Consider the following 24,365-nt stretch of genomic DNA (forward strand, 5'->3'; position numbering starts at 1 on the left):
CATGTTCTAGTGTTTACCAGGCATATTTCCCCTGATAAATATTGACATGTTTGACCTGTTAAAATGTATATAGGAAAACAATTTTTTAAAATAGAACTCATAATTCCAATAGGTTCTGTAACACGCGTTTTTGCACATATCATAACTCGTCTTGAGGGCCTTTCTAACATTCCACAGACGCAAGTAATGTGGCTCTAGTACTTACATGTAGAGTTTCGGATCTGCCATTAGGGTTTCAATGGTGAGGTGCTGCTCCAGCAGGCTGAAGGCCAGGATAGGCATGGAGGTGAAGCAGATGTTGTACATTGTAAGGTAAGCTGCATCATAGAGCGGCTTTCTCCGCAAAGAGATAAAGAAGAAGAGATGGACAATTAAAATGTAATATGAGGTAAGCTTAATAGACATATCAAACAGATTCATTTCAATTTACTATTCTATAAAACTATACAACTAAAACTGACCCAACACACTAGCTGAAAAAGCAAACTGTCTGAACTTCTGGGGACTCTGACACACATGTACATAAAAAAAAAAAAAAAACTTTTTTACACATTCTACTGAAAGCAGTATTTCAGAAAGTACAGTGGATACACATGTATACTTATAAGCATATGCTTAGTTTCATAACATATAGAAACACATTAGAAGAAAGGGCAGAGTTTACCATCTTGAACTGCACAGCATATGACATCATAGAAATGGAAAGGTACTGTGATAGTTCTCTAATAATATGAACAGAGTAGGATACCACCAGGATATGGGTATTTATTTTGATATGGCTCGGGTGCATGGGCATTGTTGCTTATGGCTTTCATTCAGTCCTTTGTTATTCTTTCTTTGATGGCTATATGGCTTTAACCAGTGGTGTAGCTTTAGAGGGAGGGTGGTTTGAGGAGTCAGCCCGCTCCTCCACCCCATCCCTACTTCCCACACCCCAATAATAAACACTTTTGCAGGTTGGTAGTTGGGTCTGGGGACTCTGAGTTGGGTCTGTGCTGGTACCCGTGTTAGATTTTGTCGTGGGATCAACAATTACCTAGGCACATAGGTATGACACCCTGAAATAAACGACCTCATCCCACACCGTGCTGTAGGGTGGTGACTCTGAGACATGACAACTCTTTAGCGATCTGGTGTAGAGTAGACATTCATTCTCAGGCAAAAGTATACTTCATGTCCTTTTTTTCTAAAAAAAGAAGAGGTTTCCTCTTAGTGTTTACAACATAAAACGTCAAAATAACTTGCCTGTGACGAGAAGGGAGAATGGAATGTAAAGACCAATTGGCCTCTTTTCTACAACTGTTGTCATTTTTTGGCGGGAGGACCATGCGAGAAGAACAAAAGACCTCAACATCTTTCCTTGCATTTTCATGCTTTAAATCACAAAGTTGCATGAGTAGCTAAAACCAAACCTAGAAAAGAAGTCATACAAGTTCCTTTTTCTACAGAAAAGTTTTGGCACTACCATTTAGAATTCAAATTACTATCATGAAATATTTAAAATTGGGTAGGGTTATTGTTAGTTATCATGAGTGTATTACTGATTGTAAAATAAGGTGGTGCACATTTAATTTAATTTAAAATAACATGAAAATGAATCTCAAAATAACAGAATATTTTATTGGATTAGGGTTTGGCATTAGAGATTAGATAACGATAAAAAGGAGGAAATGTAGGACTGACTGAGAATGTTATACTTAAAACTCTCATGAACTTAGTCACTGAAAAGAGCAACGTTTCAATATTGTATGTGGCAGCTATCTAATCGAAAAGACGCCTGGCAATGCCAGACATAAACTAGTGAATTCTGATAAATAGCACTTATCTCACCCCTTTAATATATATGGGATGACGGGCACATTCTCTGATTAATTATTGTGTTTTTTTATATAACTACCTGCAAGTGGGCTTCAGTGGGCTTTAAAAGTGTTTTGGGGTTCCTTGTGCTTACATTGCCAATATACAGATCATAAAATGAAGACTTTACTGAGGTAATAGTAAATGTGATGTTAGAACTATGCAGATGAGGTAATTGGTAACAGTATTGACATATTAGTAGAGGAGGTAATGGCAGCAGAAACAGCTGTGTCTTTGTTTTTGTCAAATATTTATCAAGCTAATGTTTTCTTGTTGCGAGCACTTGACATGACAGGAGGAGTGAAGACATGTTGGTGAAACAGGAACTATGCTTTGAAAGAAAATTGTTGCAACTTTAAGATTTAGCCATCTGACCATTAGAAAAGTGGCTCAAGGGCATTCCTGAAAACAAAGACATGATGATCAAATCATATAAATCCAAATTAGTGGCCAGAGGGAGGGAGTGTCACTGTTAACTAAGCAAGTTTCCTTATTCAGTGGTCTCTCTGTTCTTCCCACAGTGCCAATAAGTGATGCTGAGGGAAAATAATTCTTCCCTCTCTTATCTTTTTAACAGACCTTAATACACTTATGCCACACTATCCATTTCAGATATGTGCTATAATCAAGATTCCTTTTTCCTCTATTGCCATTAGTGCCTCCTTTCATCATTTAATTTGCTGGTTACTTCATCCTTTGCCTGATTCCCATATTGTCTGCATCCTTTGATTTCTGATTTTGTCACTCATAAAATCTCGTGTATCCTTCTTTTTTCCCTGTGAAAACACAGTGTGCAATTTTTGCAAGAACACTGGTATTGATGTTTTTCTCCCAACCTAGTTTCTGATCACTGTTAATTATCTCATTTTATTTAAACTACTTAAGCAACGTCCTAATTATTTGCTATCCTATGACTTTGCTTTTCAGGGTTGGACTATCTGATAGGGCAATCAGGTGGTGCCCTTTGGGCTGGTTTGACAGATCAGTGTGTGTGGGCCATTTTCTTTTAGAAGTTTGTGAGCCTGTTCTATAACCATATGGCCGTGTTTTACTGTTTATTACTTCAATACTGGTCCGTTTCACAAATGTGGACCACTTATTTTGAGCTATTAGGTTCACTAATGGGGGCACTTTTATATTGATGCCCAGGCCTATTTTTTGTCGCAGTCTGACCCAGTTGCTGTTAGCACTCTGTCTCCTCTTCCAACCAGTTTCCTTCTCTGATTGTTTGTTTCATCTTTTGCAAATTATTTATCTATAGCCTTTGCTGTAAACACTTGCACAATATATGTTCCATTATCAATAATGCACTTTATTATGTACTTTTGTATTTGAATATCATTGAGTCTATTCTTCATAGCCATGTTCTCTTCCATTTCAACCACTCAGCATTACCATACCAGTTGGGTTCTCCCTTTACGTGTTTTCTACTTCTACAGAATTTACTGGATGGCTTGGCCCTCAGCTCACTCTTATTACTCCTCTTATTCCTTATATGGCTTGCATCACATTTCAAGACATTGACTTTCAAATCTTCAGCTTTCCCTTTACTTTTGAAAATCTGTCCATAACAGCCTTTCCAAATAGTTGAATGTCCGAATACTCCAATCAATTTAACGTCTTCTCTGCTTCACCAGCCTGTCCTCATCTGCTCAGCTGTCAGAAAGTTTATTAGATTTTTGATGTTGTGCTGTCACTTCATTCTCTCTCTCAATTTTATTTTGTCTGCCTCTCATACAGTACCATAACTTCCAACATCATTGCTTGATGCTTCCTACATATTGTCCTCTACAGCTTATGTGACAAAGTGCACCACCTCCTAAGTTCTCTGTCCTTCTTTTTCATCCTCTGCCTAGCATAAAGTAAACTTAGTACCTCTATCTCCTAGTTTCAGTCTCCATGCTTTTAATCCTCCACCTATCCTTTTAAATATCAGGAACCTTATCTTGTGGACTACAGGGTCTACTTAGTGCTAGCTTATTTCATATTTAACAGTAGAGTTTCCCTCCTGCCAAAATGTTCATTTTATCAGGTCTGCCTGCAAGTTGAAAAGCTGAAGGAGTCAGTCGTCAGATGTAGGCCTGAAGCCACGTTTTCTTTGTCAGCCTAGTGCAGGGGTCTCCAGCTGTTTCTGTAATATAAGCTACTTATGGTCAGTAAAAATTCCCCAGAACTGCCAATATTATTTGAGATATAATAGACCAAATCAGACAAGATTAAATTAGCGGCCATTTTATGCAAGTTTAGCAGCAGCGATCACCTCAGTGCATCAGGCACCGGTGCTAGCAGTGATGTGAAAATGCTTTGTCAATGTAGAATGCCTCTACCTTGATAATACATAACAGCCATAGGTGCAATGCCCTGCCACCAAGTTAATAATATCAGCAAAAAATCTCAACACCATTTGATATTGCTCATTCAAATATCAGCTTTAAATATATGTTGGCAATACAACCATTTTTCTCCACACATCAGCTTATGAGTACTGAAAATACATATTTTCATAGCAAATAAATGCTTTTTAATTTTGGTACACATATATTAATTCAACTAAGCACAAGCTTCTAATTTATTTGACTGGGCTTCACACAGGAGAGCTACTTACAGGTACCTGGAGAGCTACCGGTAGCTCATGAGCTACTCGTCGGAGAAGCCTGGCATAGTGAATGGCACAGAAGGTGCTGCCATCCACAAGTGACCTTTAACTTTCTTTGCCATTGGTGTATTTTCTTACACAATATACTGTAGACGTATTGGAAAGTTAAATATGCCAATTGGGGATAAGGCAATTTTAGTACATGTTAGTGATCACAACACATGCACTGGGTGCAGGCAGCAGTACCACTGTGATAGAGTTAAAAAAGCAGTTAGAAATCTGTGTGGGGGAGCCTGATTTGCATGGTTCATGTGGACATCCTGCTCCCTGGCAATACCAATTTAGTATTATGGAGCCGGTGATGGGAGGACACACACGTCCAAATTAAGACCAGCTTTGTAGTCCAAATAAGGGCGGTGTATACAAAAGTTGCTTGAGGTGCACTAACTATTGGACAGGCATGACAGGCAACATCCGTCTTTAATGAAGTTGCCACAGACATTGCTTCCCCAGTGACAAGATCCAAGACTAGGGCTCTGATGAAATGGCTGGGTGAGTGGCTAGGAATGAATGGTTGGAGAAAATGGTCTGCTCTGTCTTTTTTCTGCCACCCTATAGGGTATGGATTGAAGTGGACAATGTTTTTCAGAAATAATTTAATCTGTGCCAAAACTTCCTGCTTTACTTCTATTGCTTTCCATGTTGCACAGTATGGACTTCCACATTCCATGCACAGTCTTTCTCTGTCGTTTTCACGTATTAGGGCAGCGTATTAATAGTATTTTTTCCTCTGGCTTTACCTTTTCTCAAGAACATGTGTGGCATGCTGCAAAACATATAGCAATTACCAGACAGTTCAACACAAAACTATTTCTATGGCATCTCTACGACAGTTCATGGTTTGACTGCTTCTATACATCCTTGCTCACGTTTTGCAAGATACATTAGCATAGGCAAACATTTTGTAATATGAGTTTTGTTATTTATACACAACGAATTACCTGTTGAGAGAATCCACAAAAGAATTGGTACAAAAACTGAGGTAAAATGAAGCAGAGGTTCTGAAACATAAAAATGAAAATTGTCTCAATCAATATAGATTTTCTAACAAGCAAGTTTTACTTCAAACTTCATTTGATCAAAACATTTTGCAACGAGATTACAGGCGAAAGAAATGTGGACATTAAGCTTGATTTGTACGATATTTATACTGCAAATAGTATTCACGTATGCTTGCTAAGTGCAAAGTCCTACCTTATAAAAGAAATACTGCACAAGGTGGGCGATTCTCACATAGTATAAATGCCCATGTGCTAACAGCAATCTCTTTAAGTGTTTAAACTTTGGAACAGCATAATCGCTGTTTCTTGCTGCTTGGCGGCCTTCTTTTCCTTTTATACCTAAACAGAAAAAAGGGTTACATTAATGCGATGAACTATGTAGAATAGCAAACAGTCAACAAAAAGCGCCACTTTTGTGGATTTGTAGAGCTTAATAATTCATCACTGGCAGTGCTAAAAAGTTATCCTAGTGGAACTTATTTTTTCCCTAAACAGAAGAAATTCTGGGGGGTGCCATTGTTGGCTTTACCACCCATTAATCAACACCGCACACTGTCCTGCACCAACACTGCATCTTTGTTAAATATCATGAGCTATTATTTTGATATTCAGTGTCTTAGGTGATTGTCACGTCGGGGAAAAGGGCATTCATAAGTAACTTTGGCACTAGAGAAGAGTACATTTTTTGAGTCACGCTAATCTCTATCTGCATAATTCTCGTGCGACTCGGAGTCCGCCTTCTCTCCATCCCACCTGCCACCCACTTTGTTTAAGACCCTGCCATTCATTTAATCTACCATGAGGAAAGGAAAAATCTGCTTTCACCACCATCTTGATATTAAAAACTCTGTAGAGCTACATTGTTGTATTGTTTGTGCACATCTAGGCTTCCTGGGTCATGTAGCTTTAGAAAAGGTGAAAAATATCCTGGAACATCGATTTCCTGTATTGATAATAGCTGCAACATTACAAAACGTATCTGCCTCACTGGGAACCAGGACAGGATGGTCACTAACTGCCATGACACCAAGTGGCTCATCATTCCTCAACACACCAGAAGAAGCAGCAGTAAAATTTGCTGCAAACCTTTACACTGGTTCTTCCAGCAGGCTGCTCATTCTCAAAGTTGCACTTAGAATCCCTCCCTTATCCACTTTCAAAATTCCATAAGAACCACGGTGCTACAATTCAGCCCCCATCAAATGTGATTCCATGAACTACGCAACATGAAGATTCTAAATAAGAAACACAACTCAGTTGTAATAAATTATCACAAGTTAGTCCTGAGACTCCTCCCTTCTATGTTAATCAAAAGTGGGACTCGGGGCCCAGATGCCCAACTCTTGCGGCAGAGGCAGCATGGTCTGTGGGTGCGGCTCTGTTGAGGAGCATAGGAGAGTGTCCCTTGAGTGCCTTGCCTTCTTTGGGGCCATATAGGTGTGCTCTATGTTGTAAGAAGTAATTTCTTGAACGGCTTGAATCAGGGGAGGGAGCAAGCTGACGCAGAGGCGTAGCTAGAGCTTGTGGCGCCCGGGGCTATCCTTCAGCTTGCCGCCCCCCCTGGGGTGGTGCTGGGGAAAAAGGACGGCGATCACCTGAAAGAGGTCCGAGAGACACGTAGTATTGCTGCTAATAGTTACCTCAATCATGCAAATTACATGCACATACATGACACGGTACAGGGCGAGACAGCCCCCATCCCCAAAATAGTGCAGCCTGGGGCGGACCGCCCCACCTAGCTACACCGCTGAAGGAGAAGCAGAAAAAAACCCAAAACTTACATCAGTTCTACCTACCTTGTTTGTGACATCCCACTCATAACATCACAGCTTGTTATGAGCCGCTAAAAGTAACCCTAGAGCTACCCCTAAGTTGATGCCCAAAACCACCTCTCCACTTCCCACATTTCAAACCCTTGCATCCCAATACATTTACGTGACACCCATTCATAAACGAATTGTTGCCCAACAGGTAAGTCACCCCGGAACTTTACCTTCTAAATCAGCTACCATAAACACCTCACGATTGAAATACAAGCCCCCACGTACTGCATGTTTTCCTAAACCTGTGCTTTTACAACCTGTGCTCTGTGTTCACCCTCCTCCATTTCGTAACCACCTTCTTTAACCCTATATCTCCCTCTTCCATGCTTTGTTAGGCATTAAACATTTCTTTCATGCACTTCATAATCATTAGTGATTTATTTAACATTCTGACGTCTTTTCACAATAGTAACCTCCCCTTCATCTTACCCTGGTAACCTTGTAACAATCGAAGTGACCCCACTCTTCTAAATCCGTCCTTCGTGATATTTGCCCAAATCTAAATCTACTACATGTCCCAAAATCCACTGCTTGTGGCCAGGTAAAATGTGTCAGTGCTTTGTCTATCAAGCTGCATAATTTACACTTCCTCCCCCACTGAGCATCAAACCTAACTGCCCCGTCCAACCTAAGATGACATACAACTTAGCTGCCCAAGGTTTCAGATTGCAAAGTGTGACATTTTCATAATTTCAGTGCAATTTTGAGTGACATTTCAATTTTCTAGGAGTGACACTTACTCACATGCAAAATCAAGCAATGAAAACCAGGAAAACATAAATATCAAGAATTGCACACATTTGTGCAACAATGCACTGTAAGAAGAGGTTACAAGTGCTGAAAAGCACCAGAAACTGAAGCATTGAGTGCCCTTCTAAGCTGATTATTAAACAAAACGAGGACTCACTGGGATCTGCACTACTGTGTGTGTACCACGCCACTGCAAACAAAATAATGTTTCTGTAGATTTCGACAAAGTCCGTTATTATAGTTGGGTCAGATTATCTGTTGAGAAGCCGGTGCAGTGTACCTGCCACTTTCTTAACTCAAGCATAGAAAATAACATAATGACTGCTATAGTGGGGGCGGGAGAGAAGGAGGCGGAGGAGGACTGTTTTAAAGTTTTGATGTCCTCACTTGAAAGCATCCATCATGGTTCGCTGGGGCACTGAATGTAGATTCCACTACCAAAATTTTGAGCAGGTGTAGTGTAATGCTTTAATTTCTTCCGCTCTGACAAACATAAAATAAAAGCATTACCTTTCTTGATACTCGGCTGCTATAAATCTAATAAAACCAAAGGGACATCACTTGTATTAAGAGCACGATTGCGATGTCAGAGGTTATAAATTAGGTTTAATTTTACACTTACTTATTTCTTGAAGCAGGGGACGAGTGGAGATGGTCCAGCGACAACAGGTGCCTTCCCCCGGGCTGGTACACACTGTTACAGCTACAGGCAGAAGCCCGGTCCCGAGTCTGTTAACCCCTAGGCCACGGGACCACAATTATACCACTATGCACAGGCCAAAAGTAGCAAGCAGCCGGGTCAGGACGGCGAGTCAGCAGCCACTAAGGCAGGTAGGCCCGGGTCACGATGAGCTTCAGAGGCCGAGGCACGCCTGCGGTAGTCCGAGCACGGCGCAAGCACAATTTCCTATGAGAGATAAAATGGGAAAACACTATTTTTACCCGTCCCCCCACCCCTCAGATTTTCCACTGCATTGCCAAAAAGGCCTTTTGCGTGTGGTGCAGGCATCTGAAGTTACACAGATGTTTCTCGATTGCAAACCGAGGAAAAGTGGTTTTCCAGATGCCTGCTGAGTTTGCCAAATAGTACACCTCATTTCATCTGCCATGAATAACTGTGTATTGGGAGTCTAGAAGACAAGATAAAGTTGGCCTGAGTATTGTTTTAAGTCTCATGGGGTCCAATCCCATGGCCTGTCTGAACATGGAAGTTATTTCAGACTGCCTAAAGGTAGATTCTATACACAGGATACCCTGGTCAGAATCGGACTAGCCAGTAAGGCAATCAGACAGTGCCTGGTGAGCTACTGATAGGTCAGTGTGTGGGCCGGTTTCTTAGCTGCATATATGGGCCTAATATTTACTGTCCGACTTCTTTACAGAGGTATGGCGACAGATAGCAAACCTTGGTCCTGGGGCGGGGACTTCCAACATCTTGCTTCATTCTAAGATAGATAGATCGGGTGCCTCTCGCCACACCCGCCCCAGTGCGGCAGCACAGCTTCACATCCTAATGCAAGATTTTAACTAAGTTGATGTCTGGAGGCACCTAAACCGGGACCGTACTGAAGGGACATGTGTCACATTGACGCACGGAGCCTGATCGCATATAGACTACTAGCTCACCACTTGCGACGTCTCACTTAGACAGTCAAGCAGGGCAACTCCCCTGCACATTGTCAGATCATGCCCTTGTGCTTTTAGAGATCGATTTTCAATTGGCGTTTGCCCCCGGTGCATTTTGGGACCAGAAGTTTTGTGCCGAGATTTGCACTAGTATAGATCATTTCACAACAAATGAAGGCTCGGTAAGCTCCCCTCAGGCGCTTGGTGAGGGCCCCCCCCCCCCAGCTACGCCGGTGGAGCAGCAAGGTACTTCCCTCACCTCAGCTGAGCCGGACGGTGGACCTTTTGTAATAATAATCGACCGACCGACCCTGCATGCATCGATCTCTGCCTCTGCTATGACTGTGCGGCCCCTCCAGTTAAAGCCGGTATTTGCACGCATGATCGAGGAGGCACCAAAAGAATTATTGCAGCATGGCGGGCATTAGCAACGTAATCAAACGTAACTACCGCTTGCCCTGCCTTCGCGCCCAGAGACAGTAAAAGGATACACTGTTAGATGCATTCACGTGACCTCTCCATGTCACGTGAATGCCAATCCACTGGCTGCGCAGCGCTTACACTTCACACGGCGACCGCGCGGTACTGGCCCGTGGAGGCAGCGTTTATAATTTATTTGGGTACACTAACTGATAGTATTATCAGTCAGTGTACCCAAATAAATTATAAAGGCTGCCTCAACGGACCAGTACTGCGCGGCCGCCGCCGCCCTCAAAATAGTGCCGCCTGGGGCGGACCGCCCCCCTCGCCCCCCCCTAGCTACGCGGGTGAGCTGACGACTCAACAAGAGCAGCGATTTTTGGGAACCTGTCGTGGTGGAAGCACCTTGTGAGGAAAGGTTGGCCTGAGCTGACAGCAGAATCTGTCCTGTGGTGGCAAATTCTGAACAATACCATTCTCCTGCAAAGATGAGTGGGGCCAACACTTTACCCTTCCCAGTATAGCATGGTTGGCATTCAAATATTGTGCTCCTGAGCTTCCATATTCAAGATGGTGCCTACCTCATTTCTTATGATGTCGCATACTGCCTAGGCCATATATAAGGAGGCCTTGTTTTGAGATGGATGTGCCACAATGCATTTAAACCCTACATTTTATCACCTTCACCATCTACTTTGATCGATTTTGTCCCAGATTTTCTGCTCTTCTTATACAGCTGAACACTTTAAGGAGTTTCATGCTCAGAATCTGCAGGGCTCTTTCTCTAATCTGAATCACATAAGATTTGGTTCCTTCTTTCTCAGTTCTATGGTGTAAGACACTCCCAAGCCAGGTAAGACTGGCATAGTTTCAGCAACAACATGTTCAGAAATATCTTACATAGGAAAACTAAAAACGTAATGTATACCTGTCAAAACCTTTGGTAGTTTTGCACCTATATGCTATGAAGGGTGCAAGGATACACTTGTCAAAACAAGTAAAACAGTTATGAAAATAAAAGATTTAACGGCCAAACCTATTTAATGAAGTGTAAAAATGTATTAACTAACGATTGTTATGCAGTTAAAAAACAGTTGTAAATTGCAGATATTGGGCTATGTCACTATTAATCAAATATTGCAAAAGCTGAAGGAAGGGATTGGCTGCCGGCCGATTTTTACAAAAACATTTGTAAAAAATGGTTGCATGTGCATACACACTTGTGCCCCCGTGCAGGGGCCCATTTTTACATCTTTTTGTAATAAAGGTTTACAAAAACATAAAAAGATGGCTGCCCATGTATGCATGCACATGTACAGGCAGATGTATTTTAATGTTTCTCAAATAAAGGTTTACAGAAAATTGAAGAATCACTTTCTTGTGTGCACATTTACATCCATGTGCATGCACATATGACCATCTTTGAGTGGACATAGACATAGATGGCCGCCAATGCATATTCAATGGTGAGCACGCAACAGTGGCGATCTTTAAATGGATTAGAAGCCTATTCACAAAAATGGGCCTCACACATGTGAATGATCAGAACATTAAGGTCGCCATCTGCCTCTTAAGTGGAAGGTGCTGAGAAATGAACAAAGAGGCAAGCAGAGGCAGAAGGACTCTTTTTAGTGAGTGGGAAAGGAGAGGAGGTATAAAAGCAGGGGGTGGTGGAAGCAGAGGTCAGATAGAGAGAGGGAGAAGAAATAGTCCCTTCCCCAGCACTGGAAAGTAAAGCCTGATACAAGTAGCTGAAGGATATTTTTTTTTAACACGCTTTATTATCGACTGCAAGGAATGATAATGGCATTGACAGGGACATAATAATCTGTAGTCTTTTCTGATTTTATCCCTCCCTTGTATGCTAAACGAATAATAGACATAATCATAACATAAGTATAAAACAGCATATCTTGTCGGAAGGTAACCCAAGCTTTGCCATCCAGACCCAAAATATCATTTGTAAAGTATTTTCAGTACAGCCCCAATGTCAATACAATGACTTGCAGTTGTATAGGTAAACATGAACATTATAGAAACTTTCTATCTAAACCAATCCCCACCCACTCCTGGTCTAGTTGCGCCAGGTAGTACCACCACCCACGAGGGACGTCCTATATGTCTCAAACTATAGGGTACAGGGAAAAGCAGCTGAAGGATATATCAGTCTATGAAAACACCAACACTAGAATTCTCCTTGGTGAGTACAAGAATAGGGAGGAAAGACATTTCAGTAAGAGCAGAGAATTGAGATAGACATTAATGCCACCCAATCATGAGCAAAGGGCTGACTGAAAGCTCACTGTAAGTGTTTGTAATGTATTGGACACAATAGGTTCGAGACAGACCTCCTTCAAATGATGTATTAGCAGATTCATGTATCCTGGAGCCTATATTGGGTAAATTTAATTCTGACAGGACACACCTAAAATTCCAGCAACACATCATCATGGGCTTTGGAGGTAGCCTAGCTTCACACAATTGGAATTCAACACAAAACTCAAGAATTAATGGTCTAAAGTATTTTATCTTAGAAACAAAATAACCTGCTAAAGTAGAACACATTTATGGGTGACAAATATGAGCTGGAAAAGCGCTGATGAGCGTTAAGGGGTCTATTAGGATGGCGGGCGGATAGCTGCAGCTGGGCTGGCGGTAGCAACTGCCGGAGGACATCCGCCCGTGATCGAAACCCTGAAAACGGCCAGTCCGATTAGCATTGCGGTCGTGGCCGCAGCGGTGTGATTTTCCACCCGCCACTTTTCCGCTGGTTGCAGTCTGCTCGCTTTCTGGACTGCTACAATTGTGGCAGATCAGGGCCAAGCACCGCCGGCACGATTATGATGCCGGCGGTAGCCAGCCTTTCCGCAGCGGTGGGACCGCCATGGAAAGGCATATGAAGAATGTTTCCAGGGGTCCATTGAGGGCCCCCAATGTGTTGGGGGGGTGTGTGGGTTCACTGGGGGGTACCCATGGTGCCCCCTACATATCCCTAAAGCAGGTGGCAGGCAATGTGCAGTGCCTGCCACACAGTGCATGGACATGCTTTTTTGGACATCGAAGCAGTGCTGCTGGCAGCAACAACCGCCGTAATGTTAACTGCTGCGATCCAACCGCCACAGTCAGATTTCGACTGCGGAGCATACTAATTGGACCAGGGGTTTTCCTGTGGTCCTTGTGATGGAGCAAGGATTCGCACGTTACGCGACTTGCTTGTACTCATGAACCTCGAATAATGTAACATCATAATCAATCTGTTTTGTTTTATTAATATTGCACTTTTACACTACACGGGGGTGTCCCAGTGATGCTTGCCTATGTGTTTACTAATCCTAACTACGCTTGCATCTAAGGTGGTCGCTGCTATGCAGGATTCTAGTCTGCGCATGCGTCGGTTATACCCATGTGATGTGACGCACTCGCAGTTCTGGAGGGAACTTTTCGCTCATGCGCAATACAGCTAAAGATGGCTGCTTTGTTTCTCACATGCTCTTCGCTTGCACTGCTGCTTCAGCACAGCTATTTCGTTCTGCTTAACTCCTAATGCTATAGATATTATAAAGTAAGGGGTGTAGTATAGCCAATCATGGTATACAGTGTATTACATTTTTCTGTATTTCTAAATTGTTTTCGCTTACTTTTCATGTATCGATCTTTGTGGGCCTGGGAGCGGTGCGCCACTCCATCTTTGAAGCCCGTGTGGTACTAATCACGTGATGAAGGAAAAGCGAGTCTTGCAGTAGTGGAACTCAGCCAGCTGGCTGCCGAGGCTAAGATGCTCCTGGGAACCTGAACTCCAACCCAGCGAGAAGAGATTGATTCGCACCTGAAAATGATACATTGTGATATCTTATTCTGTATGCTATTGTTTTCTGAATTTCTATGCCATGGGAAGTGGAATGTAAGTGGTGGGTTCGAAAAACTGAATATTTAGTATGGGAAAGTTCAAATTATAGGTGATGTCATGACCTAACCGCCTCTCTTGTCCAATCCGAAGTTGGGGATCTTTTCACTTGCAACATTGGTGGGTGGTACACCGACCCGAAAACAGTATAACCGGCCTAGGTTTAGCTAGAGAAATTGTCCGACTTGTCCGAATAGCTGACCTGTCACTGACCCTACGAACTCTATAGGTGATTGATACAGAGAGCTGCGGAGCACTCTGTCCGTAATTTCCACAAACTCAGGCTGGGCTGGAGAAACCTTAAGTGCTGCCGAAGCACCTTGCTGGGAGATTCGAGAACCCAATCGGGGTTATTGGCAGATTCCCTGCAGAGAGGGCGTAGCGCAGGCGTAGCATCCGAACCTGCTCGCCTACTGGCATCCTAAGTCCTTGAGGGTCCTTTCCCAACTGACCCGTGGCCAGGGTTAGTCTTCATTCTGTCCTAGGTAAATATAATCAATGTGGGTGTTTGTCTATCTAAAATCTTTTCTCTTTCCGATTCTCTAAATAAAGCAAAATTGCCTATGTGACGTATCTCTAACATTTGACTTTCACGTAAAGTATTATTCTAGCATGTTCCTTATCTTCTCCCTAGCTTTACTCAAACACTGAACTGTTTGCTTATCTAGTATGTTCCACTCTTACCCTCCCTATAGAAAATAAGTGCATCTTGGAAAGTATCGTTTGTCTTCTAAATCGATTTGTACATTCAAATTCCGCATTCTTAGTATGTTCCCTTTTCTTTACCACCCTTAGTGACGTTGTGAAAGTCTGTTAGACTAAATAGCGTGTTCCTTATTTTCCCTCCCTTTATTCTTCAAATTCTTAGATGATTCTTACTTTGATTCATAGTTATACTATATTTCTGATCTTAGTTATTGATAGTCTGATCTGTGTAAATTTCATTCTCATGGCATATGAAGAAAATGATGATTAGATAAAGCTTTGAAAACGTTATGTGTTTGTGGTTATTACAATTTATAAACAATTTATAAATATACATGGTATTTTGTTTAGTGTTATCTTCCTACCCCTGCTAGCTCCTGATCTATCATGATCTTAGGTACCTGTTCTCGAGGATTGGTAAGTCAGGTACACGGAAATAAATAGAAAGGAACTCGGATTACTGATAGAGGTGTGTAGGTTACCTGATTTATGAAATATAGTGATAAACACGTTATGGGCCCAGGAGTGTATATTTGGTAAAAAAAGGATCGGGTGACCTGCGCGCTCTATCATTAGCGGGCGGTGTTTTACCGCTACCATTGCAGTCGAAGTGATTTTCCGACTGCCATCCTAAAAGACCCCTAAGTGTCTTCTATCACTGAAAAGACCTTATACAAACTCCTGAGGAGCTGGGTGGTTTCCCCCCGCTACTGTGCATATATTAAATCGAAAATCCCAGACTTAGTCCATGAGGTGCTTACAGCAGCGCTCCGAGACACAAAGAAGCATTTACTGCCCGAGTATCTGAGCTCTGCTTTCTGCAGTTCATGCACTGACTCAAAGATGTTTAAAGTTAATGTACGCACTGAAGATGAGAAAAACAAATTGACCCCTTTGTACATCGGCGCAGCGCACAGAATCAGATATTGATACAGACCCCTTTGTCAATAAATGAATTACAGCACCTGTGATGGCAAAGTAACCTTAATTTTTACTGTTAATAATATAATGGACAAACTTGCCCCAGTAAATATTAGACACTGACCTTTTTTCTCATCTTATACAAACATCACTTTATCAAGTGGAAGAGTCAAGGATTGAAAACACGCATACCCTATATGGAGAAGGGATTCTTAAAATTTCACAACAAAATATATTTTTTCTGTCCTCAGAATCCTTTTTTATGTCCTGCATTAAACTAATAATTTCACTGATAAAGACCTACTTACCTATACCGACATGTGCTTCTAAGATCATACTAACATCGTTTGCACCATCACCTATAGATAACGTAATAGGGCTGCCCTTTGTGTTCTTCACCATCTTCACGATCTATTAAAAACAAAATAAAACATATAGATAAATATGTAAAAAAAGAAACACCCGAGTAGATTCACACTGCCTGCACCCTTCATTCCTGGTTCACAACGGCGTTCAGGTAGCGCCCAATATTTCAACCAAGTTGCTCCTGAGGCAAAAAAACATAAGCACTACAGAGGGGGATATCATGCAAAATGGTTTGTTGTAGGCAAAAAAATAACATAAATGGATACATTTATTTAATCAAAAGCCTTGTTGACACCTACGGTAGGGGTGTACTAAACTCAGATGAAGAGTTACTGGTACACCAACAGGAATTAACTGCTAGCTGTGTAGTCAGTATCTATTACAGCTTTTTTCCTCTAGAATGGTTTTAATATGAATTTAATAATCAGTGTGCTTTGATTAATTTTTTCTGTTTTCGGTGGGGATTGCATCGGCAGATAATTCTTTGAATGCAATATGACAGGATAGTGTGTCTATTGTCTGATCAACTACAGAATGCAGATGACATGACCATGTGCTTTTGATTTCCCTCTTTGGTATTGGTTCTGGCTGTATTAGTCACTTAGACAGTCAATCACCTCCATCCAGACACTTAATCATCCATATATATATATATATATATATATATATATATATATATATATATATATACATATAATACTTATTTAAATATTGAACCAAACCACATTCACTGGATGATGTCATCAGTGATGTCATTTGAGATGTCATCAGTGATGTCACTGACCATGTCATAAATGATGTAATATGTGACATCATCAGCAGTGGATTGCGGGCGCAAGAGTTATACTTGATACAACTAACTATAACGGAGGAATTTCAATGGTTTTGTACGAGTGCAATGTCCAGCTAACTATAACACCCCTAAAACCTATGGTTTTTTTCTGTGAATTTGTAAGGTTTTTTAAATGCTAATTCCTAACTATAACATGTCTGAAACCTATGTTTTTTTCATTGAATTTCGAAGGTTTTTTTAAATGCTAATTCCTAACTATAACATGTCTGAAACCTATGGTTTTTTTCAGTGAATTTCAAAGGTTTTTTAAATTACAAGTTTTAAATGTATTAATTATTATATTTATTTTTTGATACTTATTTACTACATTTTTTAAACTATTTATTTTTAGATATTTTATTTTTTAAATTACATTATAATTACATAATACATTACATTACAAAATATACTTTCTCAGAATTAATTACTTTAGTTTAAATACTTTGCAAATAGGCAATAGACTGTTTAAGTACAGTTGTTACAGTTGTTACAATGAGCAACACAATTTCAAACACAATGCAACATTGAGCTCAATATGAATTTCTAGTTAAATGCAATTCGTTACTTTATGGATTACTTTTCTAACCACAGTACTGGATCCTAGATTCAGTCCTGGGACATCTCCTGTAAACAGTTGAGTAAAAGCGTTTTGGTTACCGTCCTGATTTTCAAGGAATATTATTGTATTTTAAAAGTTGACACTTAAAAACTTTTTCACATAGAATCACCAATGTTATCCTATAGGAGGAAATTCACTTAGCAGGTAAGGAGTGTTATCGTTACTTTTTCTTACTCAGTGGTGGATCCTGGATCCAGCACTGGTGCATCTCCTGTAAACAGTTGAAAGAATGTGTTTAAGTTATACAGGCGATTTTTAAGGAATATTTGTAGTTTGTAAAAATCAACACTTAGAAACTCTTCTGGTGAAAACCAGACAATGGATTCCTATAAAAGGAAATACAAATTACTGGTAAGTACGATTAGAATTACTTTTCAGGGTCAGTGCTAGACTAAAAGATGCAGCACTGGGTTCTCTCCTGATAACAGGTGAGTAAGTCAGAATTCGTAGTTCGGATGATTTTAGGTGAATATTTTAAAGTTCCAAAACTCCACACTTAGAAGAATTTCCAAGTGAAACCAGTCAATGTTAGCCTATGGAAGGACATTCAAGTTGCTGGTAAGTACGGTTAGAATTACTTTTCAGGATCAGTACTGGGCTCAAAGATGCAGCACTGACGTCTCTCCAGATAACAGGTGAGTAAATCAGAATTCGTAGTTCGGCTAATTTTAGATGAATATTTCTAAGTTCCAAAACTCCACACTTAGAGGAATTTCCAAGTTAACCCCTTCCATGCTGATGACGAGCCCCAGCCGTCATGCACTACAGTGCTCGTGTGCTGATGACGGCTGAGGTTCGTCACGGCCCGACCCTGTTCGTGCTGTTTACAGCACACCAGGGGAATCGCGGCCGCATGGAAAGGGTTAAACCAGTCAATGTTAGCCTATGGAAGGAAATTCAAGTTACTGGTAAGTATGGTTAAAATGACTTTTCAGGATCAGTACTGGGCTCAAATATGCAGCACGGAGGTCTCTCCTGATAACAGGTGAGTAAATCGGAATTCGTAGTTCAGCTGATTTTAGTTCGGTCCAGTATATATAGAGCCACTTTCCTACACCATCCCCTCCCTTCACCACTGTGCAAACATGCCCTGTGGCGCATTTTAAGTTGGGGAAATAATTCCCCTTCAATCCTGAGGGTCCCTAGAGTCCAACTAGCCCACTAGGTACATCCAGTAAGCGCCACGGAGCTGCGTAGCCGAGAGATGTAAAAACGGGGCACGGCCTGCACCACCTCTCTGCAACGCAGCGCAGTGGCGCGCACCTGGTGGGCTACTTGGCCCCCAGGGTCCCTCAGGATTGAAGGGGAATTTTTTCCCCAACTTAAAACGCACTACAGGGCATGTTTGCACACATCACCTCAGGCCCCGTTCCCTCCCTTCACCACTGTGTAAACGCGCCCTGTGGCCATTCTAATTTGACAGATTAAGTCCTCTTCAATCCTAAGGGTCCCTAGGATCAAACTAGCCCACTAGGTACCTCCAATAAGCGTCACAGAGCTGCGTTGCAGAGAGGTGTAAAAAGGGGGGTGGCCGCTGAACACCTGTCTGCAACCCAGCTCCCTCAGTAGTAAAAGAGAATTAATTCCCTAACTTACAACGCGCCGGAAAGGGGCGTGGCCTGAGGTGACATGTCTGCAAATACGCCCTGTGACGCGTTTTAAGTTAGAGAAATAATTCCTCCTCAATCCTGCGGGTCCCTGGGGGACAACTAGGGGAGGGGGTTGTCACCTGCAAAGCACTGCTACCGCTTTTCTTACAGAGGGCCGATTTTGCAGCACTGCTACAAAACCAGCACTCTGTAAGAAAAGCGGCCCCATGCGGCCACAAAAACGGCCCCCACCCCACCAGTCCACCGGGGAAATGCCCGGTGCCCGCAAATGCCAGTCCGGCCCTGGTGAGAAGGTGCGAAGGCTCCAGGTTGTATTTACATTATCTGTGATGGTAAATTATGCCTAGTGTCAATCCGGCGTGCAGAACTGCCTTTCATTACAAAAATGACTTTTTAAATCTCTTGTCTCTCACTATTTTAAGTTTAATTCACCTCAATATGAAAAAAAATACTGCAAGGCTCAGATTTTGAAAAAGGGAAGAACACTCCTTACATGGAAAACCTTGGATGCACACAGGCCAGATGTTAAAATGCCCTCACTTCTTGCCTGGGGTCAATGCCCAATCGCAAGCGGTCCAAGAAAAATAAACTACAATTTTAGATTTGGCTTCAACTAAAATCAGCATAGAGCAACCCACAGCTGCAGAAGAATACAGTTCTACTGCATTCTTTTGCACCTGCATTTCTATAGTGCTTCAAACCCATAACGAGTTGCAGAAGCGCTTTTGGTGGGCAGGCAGCACGCTACTCTCATCCCCTTGGACCACGAGTGAGAGCTCACAGGGATGAAGAGTGTCACCCCTATGCTTTTAAAAATGCCTCAGCAGGCACCTGACTCAACCCGCCCAACTATCACTGACATGCAGTGCCGTTGGGAGTCGGAACATCAGAGCTGGGAACAACATGCTCCAGTTCCGAGTCCCCTCCCAGGTGCAGGTACAAACTTGAAGCTCCAGGGGGCCGAAATAGAGGATGTGGGGAGGGCGGGCCCCTTGGAGTGGGGGGCTGATTCTGGGCAAGGCAGGCCCAGTGCAGAATCACTCTGACACCCTAGCCCCACTCACAGCTTTCCCGCCTGCGTGACTCATCCAGATATTTCAAGAGAGGAAATCCTGCGTCTAAACTGTGCTCCCAGGGCCCCGTGTTATGCAGCTTCGGTGCGAAACACAGAGTCAATGCTTGACGAAAACTGCACCTGCCTCAAGGGCACCTTTATGTCGGCCACACGGCGCTGTCACTAACTGGCCACTCTTATGTGCCTGGAAAAGGGCGCTTTAATGCAGCATGTACCCTGGCTAACCCCAAGCACTGCTAAAAGGGCGCCGAACTCGCTATGTCACCTCCTTTACCCGCTAGCCCCGTCCCCAACCTTATTACAAACAGGCGAGGGTGGGACGCCCCCACACACATTCACCCAACCGGGGCACTTTACACAACAACAAAAAAATGAAGGGAAGGTGTACGTACCACGAAGATCTGTGAAATATAGACTTGAAGGGTTTACTGCGGCTCCAGTTGCTGTACTGCCTAAACGTCCATAAAAGGGTTACACTGTGTTTCCCATTTTACAGGTACTTGCTTAGTTAAGTTACCGGGTGCCTGTGCCCCAGTTGCTAGTCGACAGCACAGTCACTCGCTAGAAGTAGTCACCTCTGCAGAAAAGGGTACTGTGTGCGACCAACTATAAAGCGACCAGTCAATGTGAAGTGTCAATAACTAAACAGAACAAGACGTCAGCGTTTAGTTGCTTCGCCCCGTGAATTGGATCCCCCAAAAAAATGAAGCTCGTGAGTGGTGCCACGCGCATGCCATATGTCTTCAATTATGGCGGCCGAGTCTGGCCGCCATAATTGAAGACATATGGGCTTTGGTGCACGTAACAGACACAAATAGGCCATAGGCGGAGCTACGCAACCGCCTATGGCCTATTGCGTGTTCTGCTATAAAACAGCATGCATGCAAAGCCCAATCAAAATGGACCTTGAAATGCACATGCCCGAGCTGTGTGGAATTTCAAGGTCCATTTTTGAAACCCTAGTAAAATGGCTTTTTGCTCGCTTCGCTTGCGAGCCCTAAAAATGGCAGCATGAAAGGTATCCGTGTCTGTATAACCGCTTGGAAATTCTAGTTGTTGGTAAAAAAAAAAAAAGGGGGATGGACTCTCAAACAGTGCCATTTTACACGTACTGTTTCTGCTTTGGGACTCTATGGTCCAGTTGATGTCAAAACGCTAAAAAGCATTGGCAGTCTATATGCATACTATGCACTTTTTGATGAAGCAACAATAAAATATTTTAATGGCTCAAGGAGGTTTGTGGTGCCGCTTCTCCTTTCTGAGGAAGTAAGAATGAGGAGATGTGTGGATATATATATATATATATATATATATATATATATATATATATATTACTGAAAAAAACCTTAGGTTTCAGGCACATTACAGTTAGTTGGACATTTCACTTGTACAAAACCAAAGAAATTCGGCCGTTATAGTTATTTCAGCTAACTATAACTCGCGCCCCCGCAATGCACTGCTGATGACGTCACATATTACATCATTAATGACATGGTCAGTGACATCACTGATGACATCTCGAATGACATCACTGATGACATCATCCAGTGACTGTGTGCTTCTATAAAGTTTAAATATATTTTATATATGTTAAGGTGTATTGAAGAAGGAGTGGGTGTATAAGTGACTGGATGGAGAATTTAGTAGGAGCATGACTGACTGTATAAGTGAGTGAATAAATGTGTCTTACTGAATGCATGGGTTAGTGACTAAACTGTGTGAATGTCTGTATCAGTCTGTCTTTTGTTGTGTAAGCTGCTGCATGGGTTGGCGAGTAGCTACATGAGTGCCTATCTAGGTTATTGATTGGTTGCCTGAGTGTTTGTATAGCTGCCTGAGTGTGTGGGTGGATGTTGTGTGACTCGTTTGTTTTCAGTGAATTTCTAGGGTTTTTTAAATGCTCATTTCTAACTATAACGTGCCTGAAACCTATGTTTGTTTTCAGTGAATTTCAATGGTTTTTTAAATGCTCATTTGAACTATAAAGTACCTGGAACCTATGAATTTTTCAGTGAATGTCAAAGGTTTTTTACACGCTGATTTATAACTATAACATACCAGTTGCTTTTCCAGAGTGGTGGAGTAAGGGGAGTGTGGCCTTCGAAACACTTCTTAGCAATCCCACTGTGTGGGATTTACTGGAGGTAACAGGAGGAGTTGTTAGCCCCCAAAGTCAACCTTGGGGGCCAACTACCCCTTTTATTACCACCAGTAAGTCCCACACAGCAGGATTGCTAACTTCTTATATCAGGCCCGCCCCCTCTCTGCACCAGTGTGCCAACGCGCCCCCTAGCACGTTGTAAATTGGGGGATTAAGTCCTCTTGAATCCTGAGGGTCCTGAGGTGTTTTGAGGCCATGCCCCTTTTTAAACCTCTCTGCAACGCAGCTCTGTGGTGCTTACTGAAGGTACCTGGTGGGCTAGTTGGACCCCAGGGACCCTTAGGATTCAAGGGGAGTTAATCCCCCAACTTGCAAGGCGCCAGATGGCCCGTTCGCACAGTGGTGAAGGGAGGGGCGGGACCTGATGTGACAAGTGTGCAAATGCACCCCATGGCGCGTTTTAAGTTTGGGGATTATGTCCCATTGAATCTTGAGGCTCCCTGTTGGCCACCTAGCCCACCAGGTACCTCCAGTAAGCGCCACAGGGCTGCGCTGCAGAGAGATGTAAAAGGGGCGTGGCCTCATACCACCTCTCTGCACTGCAGTCCTGGGGCACATTCTGGAGGTACCAGGGACCCTCAGTAGTCAAGGGACTTAATCCCCCAATTTACAATGTGCCTGGGTGCATTTGTACACTTGCTATGTCAGGCCCCGCCCCCTACCTGTACCACTGTGCAAACACGCCCCCTGGCGCATTGTAAATTGGGGGATTTATTCCCCTGGAGTCCTGAGGGTCCCTGGTGGCCAACTAGCCCACCAGGTACCTCCAGTAAGCAGTACAGGGCTGCACTGCAGAGAGGTGTAAAAATGGGCGTGGCCTCAGACCACCTCTCTGCAACGCAGCCCTGTGGCACATACTGGAGGTAACTGGTGGGCTAGTTGGCCCCCAGGGACACTCTGCATTCAAGGGGACTTGATCACACAATTTACAATGTGCCAGGGGGTGTGTTTTGATACTTGCTATGTGAGGCTCGCCCCCTTCCTGCACCACTGTGCAAACGCGCCCCCTGGCGCGTTGAAAATTGGGTGATTTATTCCCCTTGAGTCCTGAGGGTCCCTGGGGGCCAAATAGCGCCTTCCAGGTACCTCTAGTAAGTGCCACAGAGTTGCATTGCAGAGAGGTGTAAAAAGGGGTGTTGCCTCTGAATACCTCTCTGCAACGCAGCTCTATGGCGCATACTGGAGGTACTGTGTGGCCTAGTTGGCCCCCAGGGACCGTCAGTATTCAAGGGAATTAATTCCCAAACTTACAACGAGCCTAGGGGCGCTTTTGCAGAGTGCTGCAGGGAGGGGGCGGGTCTAGCCACGATGCCGGCATTTTAAAATTTTATTTTTATTTTACAATGGGGGCTGTGTGGTTCTCCTTCCTTTACATTAATTGGGGCCCTGGGGACCCCATCCCCCAGGGCCTGCTCTTTCTTTTTACTTTGAAAATAAAAATGGGAAGGGGCCGCGCGGCCACCCCCGTGGCCAATTTCGGCCCCTGGGACCCGTTCCCCGGGGCATGGCCAAACATATATATTTTGATTTAATATCTTTTTTAAGGAGGGGGCTGCGTGGCCCCCCCTGAGGCCTCTATTGGCCCCGGGGACCCCATCCCCCGGGACAGTGCCTCTTTTATTTATTTTATTTTATTAATTGAGGGAGGGGGCCCCGTGGCCACGAGCCAATTTAGATAAATGCTCCAGGGAGGTGGCGGTCCCCGGAGCAGCGTGGGGGAGTTGGGACCCCCGCGCATTTCTTTAGAAAGCCCGGGGGAGGTGGCGGTCCCATGGGCTACGAAGGGGGGGGGCTGCGTGCCCCCGCACTTAGTTTAATAACCCTCGGGGGGGGGGGGGTCCCCGGGGCTGCGCGGGCCCCAGCTTATGAGTGCCTCCGGGACCTGGCCCACCCGGAGGCTTTTTGAAAACAAAGCACGGGAGCCCGCACTTCGTTTTTTTTTTCTTTTCGGTCTGGATTTGCGCACCCAGCACGAATTCGGCCAATTTAAAAAAATAAATGCTTTTTTTTTTTTACTGGGGGTCCTAGTGGGACACTCT

At 43.2% G+C, this 24,365-nt stretch overlaps 1 protein-coding gene across 5 annotated transcripts in view; it reads right to left on the reverse strand.

The window, feature by feature from the left end:
* Positions 1-24,365, reverse strand: part of ATP11C (ATPase phospholipid transporting 11C (ATP11C blood group)) — an 828,266-nt gene that overhangs the window by 98,995 nt on the left and 704,906 nt on the right. For all 5 annotated transcript variants that reach the window (XM_086918646.1, XM_086918644.1, XM_086918645.1 and 2 more), the window contains exons 21-24: positions 15,972-16,074; positions 5,708-5,853; positions 5,455-5,514; positions 206-333 (exon numbers count right to left, since the gene is read on the reverse strand). In XM_086918646.1, the coding sequence (XP_086774772.1) occupies positions 206-333; positions 5,455-5,514; positions 5,708-5,853; positions 15,972-16,074 (437 nt within the window). The remainder of the gene's footprint in view (positions 1-205; positions 334-5,454; positions 5,515-5,707; positions 5,854-15,971; positions 16,075-24,365) is intronic.

The sequence above is a fragment of the Lissotriton vulgaris genome, chromosome 4_1 (assembly GCF_964263255.1).
Source record: "Lissotriton vulgaris chromosome 4_1, aLisVul1.2, whole genome shotgun sequence".
In the NCBI taxonomy this organism is placed as follows: domain Eukaryota; kingdom Metazoa; phylum Chordata; class Amphibia; order Caudata; family Salamandridae; genus Lissotriton; species Lissotriton vulgaris.